We start from the raw sequence: 20,523 nt of genomic DNA, 5'->3' as shown, positions 1-20,523 counted from the left end.
CCGAAAGAGAATATTCCACCAATATCCGGAACGCGCTCGTTTCTCCAATTTGGTGGAACGACGCGGAACGACCTCTCACCCACTCCACATCCCCTACCGATGCACTCTCCGTCTCCCCAACCCCTCTCGTCTCCTGTTGCTCCTCCGCGCTCCTCTCTCCAAGCCCGACGGATGAGCAGCGGCGACCAAGCCATCGGATCCACATCTGGGCGCGGTGACCAGGGCAGCGGATCCACAACAGGGCAGCGACGTCCTGATCTGCTAGGAGACGGCGGCGACTTGACGTCTTGATCTGATGAGGCGGCGGCCATCCCCTTGCGAGCTGCGACGACCATCCCCTTTTGAGCTCCGACGGCCACCTATCCGGCTACCCCACGCAATCACTGCCCGTCGCTGGCTGCAACAGGGAGCAATTTTTCTTGATTGAAATCCAATCGAATATAAATAGTCACAAAACTTTGAGCAAAATTTCCTTGATTGTGTGCCCATTCATGATTTTTTACCCGTCTATGTCCTCTCAATAGGAAACAATTCAACGTAAATATTCAATTGAGAGAATACCATATTTGGTGTCAATGTACAATTTGATATAAATGCTATGGTAATTTCAATATTATGTTTCCAAAAATACAAAGATTTTATACTTTCATATTGTATATTTGTGCATATGAGATGCAGTCTCATCATTTTTATACAGGAGATGTTTTGAACTGAATTCATTCCATTCCATCACTCAAACCAAACGCTGAAACATAACCATTCTATTCCATCAAATATCTCAACCAAACACACGAACAGAACCGACCCATTACACTGGAATGGAACCATGACATTCCATTCCACTTCGTTCCCGAACCAAACCCACCCTTAGTGCACCGACAGACGCCTCCTAGAGATAAGATGGAAGCAATTCCTATCTAATCCCAAACAATCTCTAAACGAGAAAGCTAACTTCCAAACGATCGGAATGTAACGACAGGTCCGACCCGGCGACCGCTCGATCCACTTCTCCCGCGCGACAACCGCTCGATCCTCTTTTTTTCAGTCTCGCGCGTGAAAAGAAAGAAAAGGTGCTACTGATGGTTGAGGCCGTAGCACACTACCAGCTGAGCTAACTTTTTGTTCTGGTTTTTTTATGCAAATTAGATGTATTTTATACCTTATTAAATGAGTGCAAAAGAAAACCAAATCGATCCGCTTCTCTCACGCCACAAACCGCTCGATCCTCTTTCTTTCAGTCTCGTGTGAAAAAAGGGGCCCTAATAGAGAATTGAACACACAACCTATTGGTTGAGGCCATAGTGCGCTAACAGTTGAGCTAAGTTTTTGTTCTGATTTTTTATATAGATTAGATGGATTGTATACCTTATTAAATGAGTGGACAATAAAATCGTGCTTACTTTGACGAGTGGACAAAACCATCTGATCCGAGTTTTTTAAAGGCTTGATGCATCGTGTTATACTTTTCCTTTTTCATATGATGAACATTATCTAGAGAAATAAATGTTCCACACCCTATAAAATTCGAACAACAGTCTTTTTCACATGTGTCACAAAAAAGAGTTTGTTTTGAAACATCGCTAATAAATTCTTCGTAAAGGTCCTGATAATTTATGCACCACAAACTTGATAGCTTGCATAGAAACATCGCAGTAGCTTCTTTTTACCTGAAAAAACTATTAAAAACATCCTGAGTAACCTCTGTGTAAATAGCATGATAATATACGTGTCACGGACCTGATAACTTACATATAAATACCATGATAACATATAAGCCAATGGAAAAAACTGTTCAAACATACTCTGATAAGTTTTGTGTAAGTACCGTGGTGACTTACGTATCACATACCGAGCCATTAACACAATTAATTATCCAGATATAGAGGTAGTCTCTCCTCCAAGAAAAGGCGGGTAGGGTTTCTTCCGCTCGTCGTCGGCGTCGTCGATCTACCATGTCTCTTGTGGCCTTAGCGCGATGGGTGCGCGGTGGATCCCGGCTGTTGCCGGCGAGAGGGCTCAATTTTTTGGTGCTTTAAATTTTGTTAGGGTTTGTGTCTCGCTCGGGAAGACGAGACGGCGGCAGCTTCTTGAAGTTATCGAGCTAGATGTACTATAGTTATCAACATGGTTATTTTGTAGTTATCGGGCTAGATGTACTATAGTTATCAACATGGTTATTTTGTAGTTATCGGGCTCGATGTACTATAGTTACCAACATGGTTAATTTTTTGTAGTTATCTGGCTACATGTGATACAAGTCGGGTAACTTATGCGGAAATAACATGCTAATTTACACATCACAGACCTGATAACTCATGCACAAACACCGTGATAACTTTGACCCAAGAGAAAAAGTTGTTGAACACATCCCGATAGCTTCTGCGTATATAGCATAATAACTAATACACCACGGACTTGATAACTCATGCACAAACACGATGATAACTTTGACCCGGGAGAAAAAGTTGTTGAAGACATCCCGATAGCTTCAGCATAAATAGCATGATAATTTACACCCACATGCGCAAACACCATGATAACTTTGCCTGGGGAGGTGTTTAAAAACATCCCCAATAACTTCCATATAAATAATATGGTACTGTAGGCACCATATACACGATAACTTACACATAAATACCGCGGTAAGTTTGAAGGGGGTGGTGGCAGGGGAGAAAGTTGTTTGAAAACATATCCCCCCCCCCCCCCTCCCGACAAGTTCCGTATAAATATCACGACAATATACGCACCGTTGACTTGATAACTCATGTACAAACACCGTGATAACTTTGACCCGGGGAGGAACTTGTTTGAAAACATACCCTCGATAACTTATGCGAAATAGCATGGTAATATACATACCACAGGCATGTTAACTCACGCACAAACATCGCGGTAACTTTGTACTAAGAAAATAGTTGTTGAAAATGTACCACCATAACTCATGTGTAAATAGCATGATAATAGACACACATCAGACCTGATAACTTACTTAGCCCAGCCTTGGTAACTATTTGCATGAAAAAAAGTCGTCAGAACATGTCAACATGAGATCTAGTTTCAAAGGTCCCGTCGCCATGGATTTTATATGTGAAAACAAATTTTCTATGGGACCAATGATTTTGAGCTATAAAACATTTTGAAGTCTCAAACAGGGAGGACTAGGATGACATTAAAAAATTCTCTAATGCATGCACACATGTGCTTGTGAAAAGAATGTTGGAGGAACTTTTTTTTATGCCCCGGTAATTTCTATGTAAACAACATGATAACTTATGCATCATAGGCATGATGGCAACTTCTTACCAGAGAAAAAAAATCATCGAAATGTATCGCCATGGGATGATCTTTTATGTGAAAACAGTTTTTCAATCAAAGGATGATTTGAGTTACAAAACATTTTAAATTTTTGAATTTGATGGAATCTCTGCTCACATTAGCAATTTTGTCTTACATGCATGCATGTAGCAATTAGGGGAAAATAATACTGAATGAGTTTGGTTTAGGAAAAAACAGGAGCACGGCGTACACCTAGTAGATATACTACTTGATCAAATCGTCTGGATATGTAGCTAACTTCCGACTATTCAAAAGTTAGCACAGTCCATCTTTAAATACCAAATACTCCTTCCGTCCAAGAATACTTGTCGCAGAAATGCATAAAAATAGATGTATCTAGAACTAAAATATGTCTAGATACATCCATTTCTTCGACAAGTATTTCCGGACGGAGGGAGTATTCTCAACACTCCCATTGTGCGGCGCTTGCTGAAACTTGAAAATTGCACTTAACAGATAGTAAGTGAAAGATACATCTGCAAGTGCCCTCGCCGTACCAACTTTGAAGACCACAATGGCGTGCCGCTAGAAACAGCTCAAGAAACCTATGGTTGAGGATCACCCCACGAGACCTAGTGACTAATGAAACCGATGGTTGGGGCATCATCCCACGAAACGTAGCTTGCAATCTTTCACCACTGGCCAGAGGGTTGGCGGTGTGCTTTCATTAGTAATGTAAAGTTGGGTTCTTGTTCCATTATGTGTCTCCAACAAAACACCAAGCTAGTAATCATCGCAGAAACGAGAAACGGGGAGACAACAAAAGAACACTTTGGTGCACCCGCTCCAGTGAGCACTATATTTTCAATAGTGCCAAAATGGTATTCTGAAGTTTCAAAAAAAAACCCAAAAAAACTAAATGCTCATATGGATGTAGACTGCATGTGTAATTTTTTGTGACTTTTTTGTGATGAAATACTACCTCCATCAGAAAGTTTATTAGGCCTGACCGTACCCTCGATAGTCAATCCATTCGAAAATGCAATAATCTTCTACGGGCATAAATGATCCAGTCTCGTCCTCTAAGGCAATGACAGTTTGGTTCCTCAGTTAAATCACAGTCTCTTCGGTTTGGCTGATTGAATCAGTCTGACTCGTGGCTTTCACTTCTATACTTTCTTCATTCTCTTCACTCCGAAATTGATTCTCCAGAACCTCGTATATATTGTCCGGTGGGCATTTGTCTGCATGATTCCTAGGGTTCTCCTGGCAAAAGCACTCTGGCCATGAGTTTGTATAGAAAGGTTCCGGATGAATGCGCTTGTGGGGGCCACCAATATATGTCTTCATCATGACCTGCCTCACTCGCTCCTCAAAACCAGCTGTCGAGCCTACTTCCCTGTCCATGAATATCGGAGCAAGGGCCTTCCTGTTTGGCGTGATGGTGGTACGGAAACCATAGTATAGGCGGTGACCAATGAGGTTGTTTGCAAAGTTGCTTGGGCCATCATATGTGGGCATAAAATTGTCTGATAGGAGACAGACCATGTAATCAACTGCAGAACCTGCCAGCCCACGGGTATTTTCTTCCAGCTTTCCAGGTCCAACGGAGCTATGGTTTTCTAGGCGCGGAAACATAGCCTTGAAGGGCCTCATGAAGCGTTTCCCACCAAAGAGCTCTCCAGAAGCAAGGTAAATGTGTGTTGTATTATCAAAGCCCAGTGCACGAAGGATAAGACCTACCTGCACAACAACATTAATGTTTATTTGAATTAGCCATGTGAAGTTTTCTTCAACCAAGAAGTTCAGCTATGAAATGTACATATTTTAATGTCTGAACAATTTTGAAATGTTTACCAAGCATATGCTGTTTTCCTGCATATGCTTCAAACTTTCCTTCCTACTCCCTCCGTCCCAAAATAAGTGTCTCAACTTTGTACTAACTTTAGTACAAAATTGTACTAAGCTCGAGACATTTATTTTGGGACAGAGTATAATTAATCTTAGTCCATCAAAATGTCCCATTTACAACATGATAGTATATGGCATGCATGGAAGGAAAACTGCATCGCAGCTCTCGGGTGCCACACCCCCCTATATGAATATAGCATTAAAAAAATCAGAAAATTTCAAAAAATTCTGAAATTTTGGGATATCAAACCTGGGTGCCCATTGTACACCAGTATTCAGTTTCGTGGGGAATGAGTCGCCATTGTATCCGTGGCGAAGAAAATACGGTCCATCCAATTTTCTTTTTCCTATACATAGGGATTTTTTAACTTTTTTTACCTAGATTACCAAGGGCATCCATTCCCCGCCAAACTGAACACGGGTGTACAGTGGGGACCCAGATTTGATATTCCAAGATAGACTAGAATAGTCAAACAGTGGTGTAGATCAGAGTATATGGATCTTGCTTTCAGAGGAATTAAGGTGGAGGTACAGAATAGCAATTGTGCACCAAGCTTTCTGTCAAGCCAGCTATATATTAGACTAAAAATGGGTCCACTTTTCAACCCTGAACCCTAAAACCATAGGAGTTGCAACCTCGAAGTATCAAAACCGTCTACTTCGCAATCTCGGGTGTTTATACAAGTGATTTTGGCTGACATGGATAGTGCATGTCTGTCATGTCATGTCATCAAACAAACCACTTCACGCTGACGGAACGGGTAAGGTTTGTGTTACCACAGTAAGCTCTTGCCTTCACCCGTGCCATATTTCACCATCTATCTATATCTTTCCCTGTTTGATGATGTGGCAAAGAAATGGCATCAACAGTCTGACACCAGTCAAGTCTTGATATCACAACAGTGGGTTTCGAAGAGAAATACTTGGGCCCTCCGGTACATCAAGGACAAGTTTAGCAAAAGATGTTTGGATTGGAGTGAGAAGTACCTCTCTGATGGTGCTAAGGAAGTTCTTATCAATCCATGGTGCAAACAATCCCAACTTATGCAACAATATTTTCAAGTTTTCGCTCGCCAAGGTCCTGGCCAAGCTGCTTTCGCTCCGCCTAGCGCCCAAGCTCAACAACCTGGTCAGGAACGTCCAAAACGCGTTCATCCCCGGGCAAAGCCTTCACGACAATTTCATCCTGGTGCGCCAATCCGCGCGTCTGTTTGCACCAGCTCGGTGCCCCCCGCGTGCTTCTGAACCTTGACTTGGCGCGTGCCTTCGACTCCGTCTCGTGGCCGTTCTTGTTCGAGGTGCTGCGATGCCATGGCTTTGGCAACCGCTTCCTCGATTGGATCGCTCTACTCCTGTCGTCGCCAGCACCAAGGTTCTCTTGAACGGAACCCCCGGACCCGCGATCTGGCACAGCTGTGAGCTGCGCCAAGGTGACCCCGTATCCCCACAACTCTTCGTCCTGGCTGTCGATACGCTGGGCAGGCTCTTCGATCGCGCGGTCGACCTCCGTGTTATGCAGCAGTTCCATCCATGCCGCACCATACCTACCATATCTCTCTACGCCAACGACATTATTCTCCTATGCCACCCCTCGCCGGGTGATATCGCGGCGGTGAAGGAAATCTTGTTCTCTTTGGGCGCGCCTCCGGCCTGCACATGAACTTCCAGAAGAGCGCCTCAGCCCTCATCCGATGTGACACCGAGGATGCCGCCCATGTCGTCGAGCGCCTGGGATGCCCCATCGTCGAATTCCCGCTAACCTACCTGGGCATCCCGCTCACGCTGCGTCGCCCCACCGCTGCCCAGCTTCAACCTGTCGTCGACAAAGTCGCTGGGAAGTTACCCTTCTGGAAGGCGTGGCTCATGAACAAAGCCGGCCGCCTTGCCTTCGTCAAGGCTGTCCTGAGCGCGATCCCCATCCACCAGCTCCTTGTGCTCGCGCCGCCAAGGAAGACCATCAAGCTCTTGGAGAAGATCAAAAGAGGATTCCTTTGGGCTGGCCGTGTTGAGGCCAATGGTGGCAATTCCCACGTCAACTGGCGGCGCATCTGTCGGCCAATCCCGTTTGGCGGCCTCGGCGTCCATGACCTCGAGCGCACCGGCCTCACCTTGCGCACGTGGTAGCAATGGCTCAGCCGCGTCGATGATAGCAGGGCTTGGAACGGCCTTGACTTGCAATTCTTGCCTGAGGAGCGCGCGTTCTTCTTCGCCTCCACTACCATGACAATCGGCAATGGCCAGCATGCCCTGTTCTGGGAGGATAGATGGATCAACGGGCGAGCGGTCTGTGAGGTTGCGCCTCTCCTCTACGCTCGCATTCCCAAGCGACGTCACAAGTCCAGAACTGTTGCTGGCGGCCTCCATGCGAACCAATGGGCCACCAACATCCACGGCATGATTGGCATCCCGGAGATTGGCGAATACCTATGCCTTTGGCACATGATCGCCGAGACTACCCTCAATTACGCGTCGGACTGCATTCGCTGGAACTGGAGCGCGAATGGCGAGTACTCCGCCAAGTCTGCATACCTTGCCACCTTCCACGGTTCCACCCGCTGCCAGGCTTGGAGACTCACCTGGAAGTGCTGGACCGCCGCGTGTGCGCTTCTTCCATTGGCTTGCCAACCTTGACCATTGCTGGACGGCAGACCGCCTAGCGCGACGCAACCTGCCGCACCCACAGCGCTGCCCGCTATGCGATCAGGCTCCGGAGACGATTCATCATCTTCTCCTGGGATGCCCTTTCAGCCGAGAGGTGTGGCACGAGATCCTCTCATGGCTGCACCTCTCCTGCCCGCTGCCCAACGATGACGCCACTCTCCACGACTGGTGGCGCTCAGCAAGACAAGACAACCCTAAACCCATGCACAAGGGATTGGCTTCCACTGCCTTGCTTGTCCCTTGGATGATTTGCAAGCATCGCGATGGGTGCGTTTTTGAGGGCACCTCCCGTTGGTTACCTCCCTGGTCGCTAGGATTAAGGAAGAGGCTGCCTTCTAGGCCAGAGCAGGAGCTTTAGGACTCGACGCCATCCTGCCTCAGACTTGGGATGTCCACTAGTGTATCTGTACTCATCTTGTAAACTCGCCTCCTAGGAGGATTGTACCAAACTTCTTCTCTTCAATGCAATGAAACGCAAAAGTCTTTTGCGTTTTCTCGAAAAATAAAGTATTTTCAAGTTTTCGGCAGGGATGTGTGATATCGCAAATTACCCGGAAATTCTGGTGGGTTGATGTTAGGATCCCTCCTTGCCTATATGGGCTTGCCCCGTCCAGCTCATGGGCCTGGCCCGCTTGAGAACCACCAGACTACAAATACGGAAGAGGAGGCGACGAAGGAGGCCATCCAGTGGATCACGAACTGCTCGGCCGCGGCTACCTTCCTCTCTTTCCCCTACCTCCAGTTCTTCCCTGTTCTTCCCTAATTCGCTTGTAACCTCTGGTTGTAATTTGCTACTCTATATCAAACCTTCCTGAGAGAGACAGATTACGAGCAAGACTACAGCTAGCTCCTTACATCTGGTATTCAGAGCCAGGCACCACCCTTCCTTCCCAAAATTCTTCCATAATTTTTTATCACTACCACCATTCGAGAGAAGGCCATGGATCCATTGATCAGTGAATACCTCGAGCGGCTCAACGCCAGTCTCAACGCCTACACCAACACCACCAGGTCCCTCGCCGAGAAACTGAACGCCCTTGACATCAGTTGGGCCACCAGTTCGCCCGCCTTCGTCCACAATCCACCATTAGCGACCACTTCGCCGGAGAGCACAACCGACGCGTCGGCGCCCGTCCCTGATGTCTCCGGCTCCACCATCGAGGCTCAAGAGATCCCCACGATCGCTCATGATGCAGTCCTGGTTTGCACCGCGATGGTGCCCGTCACCTGTTCGACGGAGTGCTCGACCCATGTCATCACCATCGACAGCGTCGACAAGGTCCATGACGCCGCCACCGCCGTCCACCTCGAGCCAACAGTCGACCCCATCCACCAAGCAGTCGAGCAGCTCGCTCTGGTTGAGGCAACAACCTCCATTGGCACCACTCCCTCTAGTGCCGAGGTCGTTTCGACCGTGACGACCACCACCGACATTGACCCCAAGGCCGTCGTGCAAGAGCTCAATGCCCTCTCTGTCAACACCTCCACCCAAGTGATGAGCAAGGAGGACCATGGCAGCGTCCTCATCATCCCCAGCGACCTCTCTGCGTCGATGCTTACCACGTGTTCGACAAAATACTCTCATCATGACACCAACCTACTGAGGTATGTGATCCACCCAGCCGTGACTCCCTCATGGCTGTTGTTACGACCGAAGCCATGGCCATCATTTTGGAGAGATCATGCAGTTGGAAACGAGAAACGGCCATGGCCGTCATTAGCTTGCTCTCATGAACTGTGTCGGAAGTGTTAGAGTTATATTTATGATGACCTTTGACCTTTTGCATTCTGGCCTTTGGCCTCCCACTTGTACATGTATATATGTTGGCTTTAGCCTCCTCATAATACTAAGTTGCATCTTTCCCTAACATGGTATTAGAGCCTAGGCTTTCTCCGGCGCTGCAACTCGCCTGACGATCGATTCTTTTTCCAGTATTCTTCTCTCGATCGATCTCTTCTAAATCGATCTGTTTGCGGCAATCGATGCCAAGGACATATGCTGCCACTGGTCCCTCTCGTCCGTTGCTCTTCTGATCCAAGTCACTCAGGACGCCCGCCCTAATTTCTGGTCGATCAGGACGCCCGCGCAGGACGCCGGTCCCGCCTCCTCCCGGCCAAGCCGCTACCGCTCCGCCTCAGGCCGTGTGCGTCCGCGTCCACCCCGCTCCGCCTCCTCCAGGTCGCTCCGCTGCCGTACACGTCCGTCGGCCGCCGGTTCCTGCTGCCGCCTCAAGCCGTGCGCGCCCGCGTCCACCCCACTGCCCCTCCTCCAGGCCGCTCCGCTGCCGTACGCGTCCGCTGGATTCCGTCCAAGAACAGCCGCCGGTCGCGGGTCAACTGGATTCCCGTGATTCCCGTGCTAGACCGGCCACTGGGATTGGTTACATCTCAGGACGTGTATTTGACTGGGTGGACAGAATCGATGCACCTGCTCCCTCTGTGTGTGTGCGCGTCCACCCTACGCGGCGCGTGCATCGCTCTGCTTTGGGCTGCTTATGGCAGCAAGGCTCCAGTTGGCCTGCTTCTGCTTCCGGCTGTCTGGCTTTAGTTCTGTGATTGTTAAAAAAAGAAAAAAAAAGAAAGAGTTAAAAAAAAGAGGTGCAATGTTTTCGTCTGGTACGCCTCTCCCGCGCTGCCCGGTGTTTTTCGACGGTATTCTGTACATTAATCCCGTCTCGCACAAGCGCCTTTCCTTGGTGCTTGTTGCTCGTCCGCTTGGAGGTGGTGCTTGTCGCCCTACTTCGACACCTTATGCGACATCCGCCGGTGTTGCTGGCCGTTTTACATCGACTCCTTCGGCTTCCACGCGCGGCGGTGACCGCTCTACGCCGACTCCTCCCGCGGCTTCCGCGCGCGGTGGTGACGGCTCTACATCAACTCCTCTCGTGGCTTCCGTGCGCGGCGGTGACCGCTCTATGCCAACTCCTCTCGCGGCTTCCGTGCGCGGCGGTGACCGCTCTACGCCGACTCCTCCCGCGGCTTCCGCGTGCAGCGATGATCGCTCTACGTCGACTCCCCCATTGGCTTCCACATGTGGCTCTACATCGACTTGCTACTCGCGGTCGACTCTACACGCCGCTTCCACAGGTGGTGGCGACTGCTCGCCATCAACACGTGTTTCTACCTCGACCTCCTCTGTCGTGTCCCTATCTGCGCGTGAGATTGCGCAGTTGCGATGCCTGCTTGCTGCCTGGGATTCTTCACCGACAGGTTCTACAGTTTCCGTGATTGACTCTTCTGGCACTGAGAAACCACCTTATTCAGGTACATCCCCGTGGATTCTTAACACCAGAGCATCTTTTCATATGACTTATGATTCTTCCACTTTGACCTCCGTTCGACCTGTCGAGTCTCTTATTCGTGTTTTTACGGCTGATGGCACTCCCCTCCCTGTAGCTAGTCGAGGCACTCTTAGCACTTCTTCATTTCATGTTCCCTCTGTCGCTCATATTCCTCGACTTACCATGCAGCTCATATCTGGAGGTCAGATTGTTGACTCTAGTTGTCGGGTCATTCTCGACTTTGATTCGTGTTCTGTTCAGGATCGTCGCACAGGCGCCCTACTTGGTGCTGGCCCTCGACGCCCTGATGGTCTCTGGGAGCTTGATTGGCTTCATCTTCCCTCCGATGCCACCGGTGCCAGTTTCGCAGCCCCTGTTGCTGCATCTACCAGCTCTTTTCAGCAGTGGCATCATCGGCTTGGCCATTTATGTGGTTCGCGTCTCTCGTCCTTGGTTCATCGCGGTGTTCTGGGACCTGTCTCCGGTAACGCTTCGTTGGATTGTCTAGGTTGTAGGCTTGGTAAGCAGATTCAGCTACCCTATCCTCACAGTGAGTCGGTATCCGAGCGCCCTTTTGACCTCATTCACTCTGATGTTTGGGGTCCGGCCCCCTTCGCTTCGAAAGGGGGTCATCGCTACTATATTATCTTTATAGACGAGTTTTCTCGGTACACTTGGATCTATTTCATGTCGTCTCGTAGTGAGGTCTTATCTATATACAAAAAATTTGCTGCCATGGTTCATACACAGTTTTTCACTCCTATTCGTGTTTTTCGTGCAGATTCAGCTGGTGAGTATATCTCCCATGCGCTGCGAGGTTTCCTTGCTGAGCAGGGTACTCTTACTCAGTTCTCTTGCCCTGGTGCTCATGCTCGGAATGGTGTGGCTGAGCGCAAGCATCGTCACCTTCTTGAGACAGCGCGTGCAATGATGATCGCCGCCTCTCTTCCACCTCACTTCTAGGCTGAGGCTGTTACCACTTCCACCTATCTCATCAATATTCAGCCATCTGCTGCTCTACAAGGTGGTATTCCTCTCGAGCGTCTTTCTGGTCGTTCTCCTGATTATTCAGCGCTTCGTTTGTTTGGTTGCGTTTGCTATGTTTTGCTTGCCCCTTGTGTACGCACCAAACTGACTGCTCAGTCTGTTGAGTGTGTCTTTCTTGGATATAGTGATGAGCATAAGGAGTATCGGTGTTGGGATCCTATCGGTCACCGGATGCGTATTTCCTGGGATGTGACCTTTCATGAGTCTCGCCCCTTCTACCCGCGTCCATCCTCTCCCGCCTTTTCCACGGAGGACATCTCTTTTCTTACATTTCCGGATACACCTCCCTCTATGCCCAGTATTCCTACTCCTCGTCCCGCCGTTGCAGATCAGACGCCGTCCTCTCCTACATATGGGTTCTTCTTCCCCCTCCTCGCATGACTCTCCACCTTCACCATCGACACCTTCCACTTCTCCACCTTCATCACCGATACCTTCCACTTCTACACCTTCATCACCGTTATATTCTCCATCTCCACCTCCAGTGGTTCCACCTCTTCCCTCCTTTCCTTTCCATTATACTCGTCGTTCACGTGTTGTGGGTGAGTCTACTGATGTGCCCTCTACTTCCGGTGTGTCTTCCTCCTCTCAGCCGACTTACAGTCTTCGCTCTCGGCCTTGTCCGCCCCCTGACCGATATTCTCCTTCTTGCTATGGTCTTTCGACCGTTCTTCAGCCGACTTCTTATTGAGATGTTGTTGTTCATCTTGAATGGCAGTTTGCGATGGCAGAGGAGATTGCCGCCCTTGAGCGCACCGACACGTGGGATCTAGTTTCTCTTCCTCCCTGTGTTCGTCCCATCACTTGTAAGTGGGTCTATAAGATTAAGACCCGCTCTGATGGTTCTCTTGAGCGTTATAAAGCTCGTTTGTGGCTCGTGGTTTTCAACAGGAGCATGGTCGTGATTACGATGAGACTTTTGCTCCTGTGGCCCATATGACCACTGTCCGCACACTTCTCGCCGTGGCCTCTGTTCGCCATTGGTCTGTGTCTCAGATTGATGTGAAGAATGCCTTTCTAAATGGTGAGTTGCGTGAGGAGGTTTATATGCAGCCACCATCTGGGTATTATGTTCCTGATGGCATGGTTTGTCGTCTTCGCGGCTCTCTCCATGGCCTTAAGCAAGCCCCCCGTGCTTGGTTTGAGCACTTCACCTCTGTGGTGACTGCCGCTGGTTTTTCGCCCAGTGTTCATGATCTAGCGTTGTTTGTCCACCTTTCTCCTCGTGGTAGGACTCTTCTTCTGCTATATGTTGATGACATGATTATCACTGGTGATGACTCTGAGTACATTGCCTTTGTCAAGGCATGTCTTAGTGAGCAGTTTCGTATGTCAGATCTTGGTCCTCTTCGCTACTTTCTTGGGATTGAGGTTTCTTCTACCTCTGATGGCTTCTTTATTTCCCAAGAAAAGTATATCCAGGACCTTCTCACTCGTGCGGCTCTTAGTGATGAGCGCACCGCTGAGACTCCTATGGAGCTCAATGTTCACCTTCGTGCTTCCGATGGTGAGCCCTTATCTGATCCGACGCGTTATCGTCATCTTGTTGGGAGTCTTGTCTATCTTGCTGTCACTCGTCCAGATATCTCCTATCCTGTCCATGTTCTGAGTCAGTTTGTTTCTGCTCCCACTTCGGTTCACTATAGTCACCTTCTTCGTGTTCTACGATATCTTCGTGGCACGATCTCTCAACATCTCTTCTTTCCCCGTTCCAGCTCGCTAGAGCTCCAGGCCTATTCAGATGCTACAAGGGCTAGTGATCCTCGGATCGTCGTTCACTATTTGCTTACTGTGTTTTTCTTGGCGGTTCTCTCATTGCTTGGAAGACAAAGAAACAAACTGCAGTTTCCCGTTCGAGTGCAGAGGCTGAGTTGCGAGCTATGGCTCTATTGACGGCAGAGGTGACCTGGTTACGATGGTTGCTTGAGGATTTTGGTGTTTCTGTTACTACACCTACTACCCTCTTGTCAGACAGTACAAGTGCTATCAATATTGTGCGGGATCCTGTGAAGCATGAGCCTACCAAGCATATTGGGGCTTGTACATGTATATATGTTGGCTTTAGCCTCCTCATAATACTAAGTTGCATCTTTCCCTAATAGGAAGCACGTTGGACTGCTGTCACAAGATACTTTTCCTTTTTCTGGTGTTCCAAAATCGTTGAGAGAATCCTGGAAGTATTTGCACAGTATGCAGCTGAAGTGTGAACTACCGAATGAATACTATTCTATTGTTGACAATTTTGCTTCACTGGGGGCTATCGCTGTTAATACTGTTTGTGCATTGGTACCTCTTGAGCATCAGTTTACAGCTGTCCTTGAGCAGGGGCATTGGAATTTTTCTGAACATGTTGTTGTAGGTAGTTTTCTGGCATTCTCTGTGACAAGAGAGTGCCACAAAAGCTAAAAGGCAAATTCTACAGGACGGTTGTTCGACCCGCAATGTTGTATGGCGCTGAGTGTTGGCCGACTAAAAGGCAACATGTTTGGGACTAAAGGCTTTGTTGTTGTTGTTGCTGTTGTAGGTAGTTTTCCTAGGCCTAAAAAAATGCCAAGAGAAATTCCTCTTCCGAGTCAGCTGATAACTCAAATTATGGATGATCTGTACCTGGGTGTTGTGGAAAGGCGGTCACCTATTGTTTTTGTGCAGTTCTCTGGTATATTTCGTGCTCAACATGCACAACGGATGTTCAGGGTCAGTCAACAAAATGTCCATCTGAAGCTTCCAAGGCCATCTTGTTCTTGCGATTGCCGAGCAATGCAAGTGTGGTCAGAACTACCCAATGATCTTGCTGCATATCTGAATTCATGGACAACTAGTACATCTTGGCATTGCAATAAATGGTGTTCAGTTGTTGCGTTTGAGAGGTTCTCGGCTCATGGAGGTGAAGGAGAGGTACTTTGCCAAATGTGTTATGAGCTACTATCAATTCCAATTTTGTCTCTATGGTTAAGCTGCCCGCCACAACTATTACAACGCCCGTATTGTTGGTTCCCTTGTGCCATTCTGGCTGCTTGCCAGTGGGATTTAGATGTCATTTTTGCACATTATGGTAGCTTCTGGGCATGCAGCTTTGCACAATATGTTCTTCTCTCTGTTTGGGACACGTCTCAAGTGGCTTTCAGTACAGCCGGTGCACCTGTCAGGCCTATCGCTCAGCAGCTGAACAAGGGCAGTGGCATGGAGAGTGTGTTAGTACTATCCATAGAACAATTACAAGGGGAAACACCTCCCTGTACTATCCTAGTACTTCCCTTGCCGGGCTTCTCTACAAGCCACAAGTCATACGCATGGCGACCTTCAGTTTCATCTTATGCAGTATGCACTCAAGGGAATGTGCCGCTTAAGCTACCCTGGCCATCATTTTCATGCGTCTATAGAGCAGTTCAGTTCAGAGATGATCCTTCCCTTAAAACCTTGTTTGCTAGCACTAGTCTGGTGGACAAGCACATTTGGCTGCCTGAATATTATGCGCAAGTTCCATTGAAGCAAGCTCCTGAGGACTGGGCGTTCTTGTTCCGATTGAATCAGCAGCCCCACCTTGCATATTGAGGAATGGCAGACTCCAGTCAAAATAATCTGTGTGATTATACTGCGCGTACAACGTACAATTGATTCAGTACATCGCTTGGTACGGGGTATCTCAGCAATTATAAGGGCTGGTGCATGGTTCAACTCGAGATACAATGAAACGAATCGTCGGCCAACTGATACTAAAACACATGCAAGTTCCAATTGGCCAGAGTTGAGGGGAATTATTTCCAGGGAATTGGAACTGAGGCACTACAGACTGGGAGAATTCAGAGACCTCCTACATAAAATTATTTGCAGTTATTCAAGTACAATAATCAGGTTCCCATTTTGGGCCAGTGAAGTTACTATCCACAGATGTTTATGCACATGAAGCTTGGTATTACTGCATTTCTGACACTTGTATCAGGAGCAACCTCATGGGAATCACTTCTGAAGATGATACACTCAACACATATAGTCAGCTTGTTGGATGCGGCGAAGCCTGTGAGCCGCAAGCTTTGTGGGACATCGGTGACATTTGGGAGTCGCTGCCATATTCAAATCAGCGAACATTCTCTGCATATTTTGGAATTGTGGACTCTAGTTCAGCAAGAATGAGTATCCCCACTATACTTGAAGATGCTTCAGGGCATCACTGTGAGGTTCCCATCTGTGCAATTATACAGGCCGACGGTGATCAGTGCAAGCGTGAGTGGAAACCACAATGCTGTTTAAGCAAATGGCCAGAGGAGGTTGGAAGCGGCCAGAACGGCGAGGGTTGTGTTCCCTTGGGTTGTTATGCATGGGGACTGCTGCATCCCAATTGCTATCAAGAAGTTACTCAAGGAGGGAGGGGCGACGGAGCTCATGCTGGGCATGTTTGCTGCATCTACTACACTTACTACGGCGATCAAGACCCTGGTGGCCATAACAACTACCTCAACACCTCCCGTCGGCAAGCCTCCGTTGGCCACCACTACAACCACTACGGCGTTGAAGTCTACATCAACTACAGCTACCACCACGACTACGACCATGCCAAGCAACATCGAGTGCAATGGGACCCGGGTGGTTCTCGGCAGCGGCGGCGGCTTGGGGTCAAGTCGCATCTCAAGGAGGGCGGGAGGGATGTTAGGATCCCTCCTTGCCTATATGGGCTTGACCCGTCCAGCTCATGGGCCTGGCTCGCTTGAGAACCACCAGACTACAAATACGCAAGAGGAGGTGACGAAGGAGGCCATCCAGTGGATCACGAACGGCTCGGCGGCGGCTACCTTCCTCTCTTTCCCCTACCTCCAGTTCTTCCCTGTTCTTCCCCAATTCGCCTGTAACCTCTGGTTGTAATTTGCTACTCTATATCAAACCTTCCCGAGAGAGAGATTACGAGCAAGACTACAGCTAGCTCCTTACAGTTGAGGAGACAGATAAAAGGAATGTACATTGGATGGCTTGGGACAAAATTGTTTGACCAAAGCTTGAAGGTGGCATGGGCTTTAGGGACCTGAGACTGTTTAATCAAGCACTTCGTGTGAGACAAGCCTGATGCCTTATTGCATACCCTGAAAGTTTGAGTGCTCAGCTACTCAAAGAGAACTGTTACCCTTCAGGCGATCTTGTTGATCCTTCTTCTAGTCAGAATGCTTCGACTTGTTGTTGTTGGCAAGGGATTGTTCATGATTTGGAGCTGCTAAAGCAAGGTGTCATTTAGCATGTGCACACAGGAGAGAAGATCCGTATATGGTGAGATAACTGGATTCGGAGAAGGAACCTCAAGGTCTCTAGTCTGAGGGCCCGATCCAGACTGTGAGTTAAAGACCTTATACATGTAGCCGATAGTGGCAATGAACACAGCGAGCGAGAGAGAGTTGTGTGCTGTGAACTTGCAGCTTTTCTGCCATCGTTCTTCTGCTTTTATTCAACTAAAAACGATCGTGGACTGTGCACGCGATGCCCTACACGAGCCGTGCCATCCCACATTCCAGGCAATCGGTTTCGTGCAAAGACTAATTTAGCTGAAAACTAGCTACGGCTAAAACTAACAAGCTGAAGAAATAACAAGATTAGCCAACAAACTCCCCCTAATCTACTTATTCAGCACTCTGACAATGCCGATGCGGTCGCACAGCTCCTGAAAATGGGCACGTCTGAGAGCCTTCATCAGAACGTCGGCGAGCTGATCGCCAGTGCGCACATACTGAATGTGAATGTTGCCTGTCATCGACGCACCGGAGAAGGAAATGGTAGCGGAGCTCGATATGTTTGCTCCTGTCGTGGAAGACATTATTCTTGGTCAGCGCAATGGCTGACTTGTTGTCGATGCAGAGCTTGATGGCACCGTCCTGGCGCCCAAGCAGCTCACCTATCAGATACCCTGGCATGCCACGCCCGCCATGGCAACGTACTCCGCCTCTCCACCTAGCAAGACGAGAGCACCACTATTTTGTGATTTGCCAATTTCAAGGACACAGGGCACCTTCCGAGGAAGAAGATGGTGCCGCTTGTGCTCTTCGATTGTCGACGTCGCCCGCCAGATCGGAGTCGTTGTAACTGCCGAGCCTTGTGTCGTGCTGCTGCCACGAATAGAGGCACCTGAACTAACGTGTGTCGGCAATGTAGCGCATCGGTTGTTTCACCGCCGCCCGGTGCTCTGATGGGCACTTGTCAAAGCCGAACGCAGCGAGGCTGCTATCAAGCTCCACGTTCCAGGCGTGTGGTGGTTGACAAAGACTGTAGAGGGCTTTGTGCAGGCTGAGCACCTTGCTCTCGGCACCATCGCACACGAATCCAGGAGGCTGCACCATGCACACCTCATCAAGGTCGCTCTTGAGGAACGCGACTTGACGTCATGGTGCTGCACATCCCAGGCGACAGCGAGCAGCACGCGCACATAGTCGAGGCGAGCTACTGGTGCAAACACCTTGAAGTCGATGTCGGTGCGCTACACGTAGCCCTTTGCGACAAGCCGAGCCTTGTGCTTGATCATCTCGCCGACTGTGTTCTTTTTCTCCTTCAACACCCATTTCAGACCAATGGGTTGGCGACCTGCGGGAAGATCAGAGAGGGACTTGGTCCCGTTAGATTCAATGGGCGCCATCTCGTCGATCACCGTGGCCCGCCAAGCAGCATAGGGCTCCGCGTAGGGAAATTCGCCAGCTCGCCCTCCGACATCAAAAGGCGGCGCTCCGCCCCTCCTGGGTTAGTCCCACCCTGATCAAGCAGATCGGTGACGCGGCAACACCAATGCACGGCGTCAGGGTCGTTGGCATCATTGAGCATCGTCACGCCATTACAGTGGCGCGAACTCAACTTCCTGCGTGCCGGCAGGCTCTAGGGTGCTGGCTGCCATGGCAGCGTTCCTGGGTGTTGAGAAAGCACCACTGGGGTGGCTGCCATGGCAGGGTTTTCGCCCGCTGCTGCAGATGGTCCTGGTGCTGCCATGGCCGCGTTTCCGCCTGACGCTGTCCTCGCCCCTACATGCACGATGAGGTCGACGGTAAAGGTGCCACCAAGGTGGTCCGCCTCCTAACCCCAGCTCCAGCTCACATCCTCCTTGAAAACCACGCCACAAAAGACGTGTAGACAGCGGCTAGTGGGGTCGTAAAACCGATAAGCTTTGGAGCCCGCTCGTACCCAATGAACACCATGGGATTCTTCGGTTATCCAGCTTCTTGAGATTTGCCGCACCGTCTTGACGTGCGCGACGCAGCCAAAGACGCACAGGTGTTCGACCTCAGGCTTCTTGTCGTGCCAGGCCTCGTAGGGCGTTATCGCCTCGACGCTCCGAGTGTGCGCATGGTTGAAGAAGTACATGGTGGTCATTGTCTTCCTCAAGTAGTCCGGCATGCCGTTCGCCTTCATCATGTTGCATGCCATCCCGACCATTTTTTGGTTCCGCGATCAACAACGTCGTTCTACTGCGGCAAGTACGGCGTTGGTTCCTCTTAGAATAATCTGAGGCGCGTAGTTGATCTACCGAGGACCCAAGCAATCACACAAGACACAATCCGAGATTTGTTAACGAGGTTCTCTGAACATCGGCTACATTCCCAGGGCCTGACTATGAGCGCTCCTCCCCATGATACCGCTATAATACCGCACACTGGCCACCCAGGCCGGCTCTCCTGCGCGCCTGTGCTATTATGTTGTGGCATACGTTACATCGTGTGTCTATCCCCACATTATATAAGAGGCCTAGAATACAAGTGTCCTACTCGAACATGTCTCCGTACCTTATCTACACACGGTTTGAATCCAAGTCCAACTAAACCTACCTTGTACAAGTATTTGACACAATTCCAGCAAAATCCATTTTAGCAAATATTCTCCACCATCTTGGATTCTTCCATGCGTCGAACCTCCATGTACATTTGATTTGACATTATACCATGTCTCCTGGGTAGCTAGCCCACACCACCTCAACCACCACTACAGAGAACCACCGATGATCACCAACAAATTTTGAGTACCACATTTCCATCAGACCACTGGGACCTAGTCCGAACCACGTATCTCGCTTTACCCGCTGAAATAGGCTTCGATTCTCGATATCCTTACAATGTAGCCCCTCCATCATCACCAAATGAAGTCTTCGATCACTCCAGCTCCACCTTCAGCATGACTCCATGTAGCTGGTCGTGCTACCCCGCGCCCCGTCGACTTTAAGTTCACATCCGTACGCTGTCTTCAATCAACCCTGTGCCATAGCCATAGTCTTGTCGAAGCAGCACAAGCCCTCAGGTCCGCACCACGTGTTTCCACACCCCATAAGTCGGTCACTATCAGCATCACGCTCATATGTCATCGTGGCTGAAATCACCGTCGTCTTCTATACTGA

General features: G+C 49.2%; 2 protein-coding genes across 2 annotated transcripts in view; one reads left to right on the top strand and one right to left on the bottom strand.

Moving 5' to 3' along the window:
- Positions 1–4,101: 4,101 nt before the first annotated feature.
- The window catches only part of LOC123092087 (O-fucosyltransferase 1), a 61,834-nt gene continuing 45,412 nt past the window's right edge, over positions 4,102–20,523 (bottom strand). The window contains exon 9 of the mRNA XM_044513769.1: positions 4,102–5,019. Coding sequence (XP_044369704.1) covers positions 4,387–5,019 — 633 coding nt within the window. The 3' untranslated portion in view covers positions 4,102–4,386. The remainder of the gene's footprint in view (positions 5,020–20,523) is intronic.
- On the top strand, positions 10,344–12,144 carry LOC123092088 (uncharacterized). The gene is made up of 2 exons (XM_044513770.1): positions 10,344–11,112; positions 11,911–12,144. Exons 1-2 carry the CDS (start codon positions 10,344–10,346, stop codon positions 12,090–12,092), a joined length of 951 nt encoding a protein of 316 aa, XP_044369705.1. The 3' UTR covers positions 12,093–12,144.

This window comes from Triticum aestivum, chromosome 4B, assembly GCF_018294505.1.
Source record: "Triticum aestivum cultivar Chinese Spring chromosome 4B, IWGSC CS RefSeq v2.1, whole genome shotgun sequence".
Taxonomy (NCBI): Eukaryota; Viridiplantae; Streptophyta; class Magnoliopsida; order Poales; family Poaceae; genus Triticum; species Triticum aestivum.
Note: the sequence above shows the minus strand (reverse complement) of the source record. Positions and strands in the feature narration are given on the sequence as shown.

Bases quoted from the DNA above. Each gene is read 5' to 3' on its own strand.
- LOC123092088 (XM_044513770.1), top strand. From the start codon at position 10,344: ATGGCAGCAAGGCTCCAGTTGGCCTGCTTCTGCTTCCGGCTGTCTGGC. The intron at 11,113-11,910 runs GTACATCCCCGT...TTTTTCGTGCAG, and splicing joins TGAGAAACCACCTTATTCAG to ATTCAGCTGGTGAGTATATC.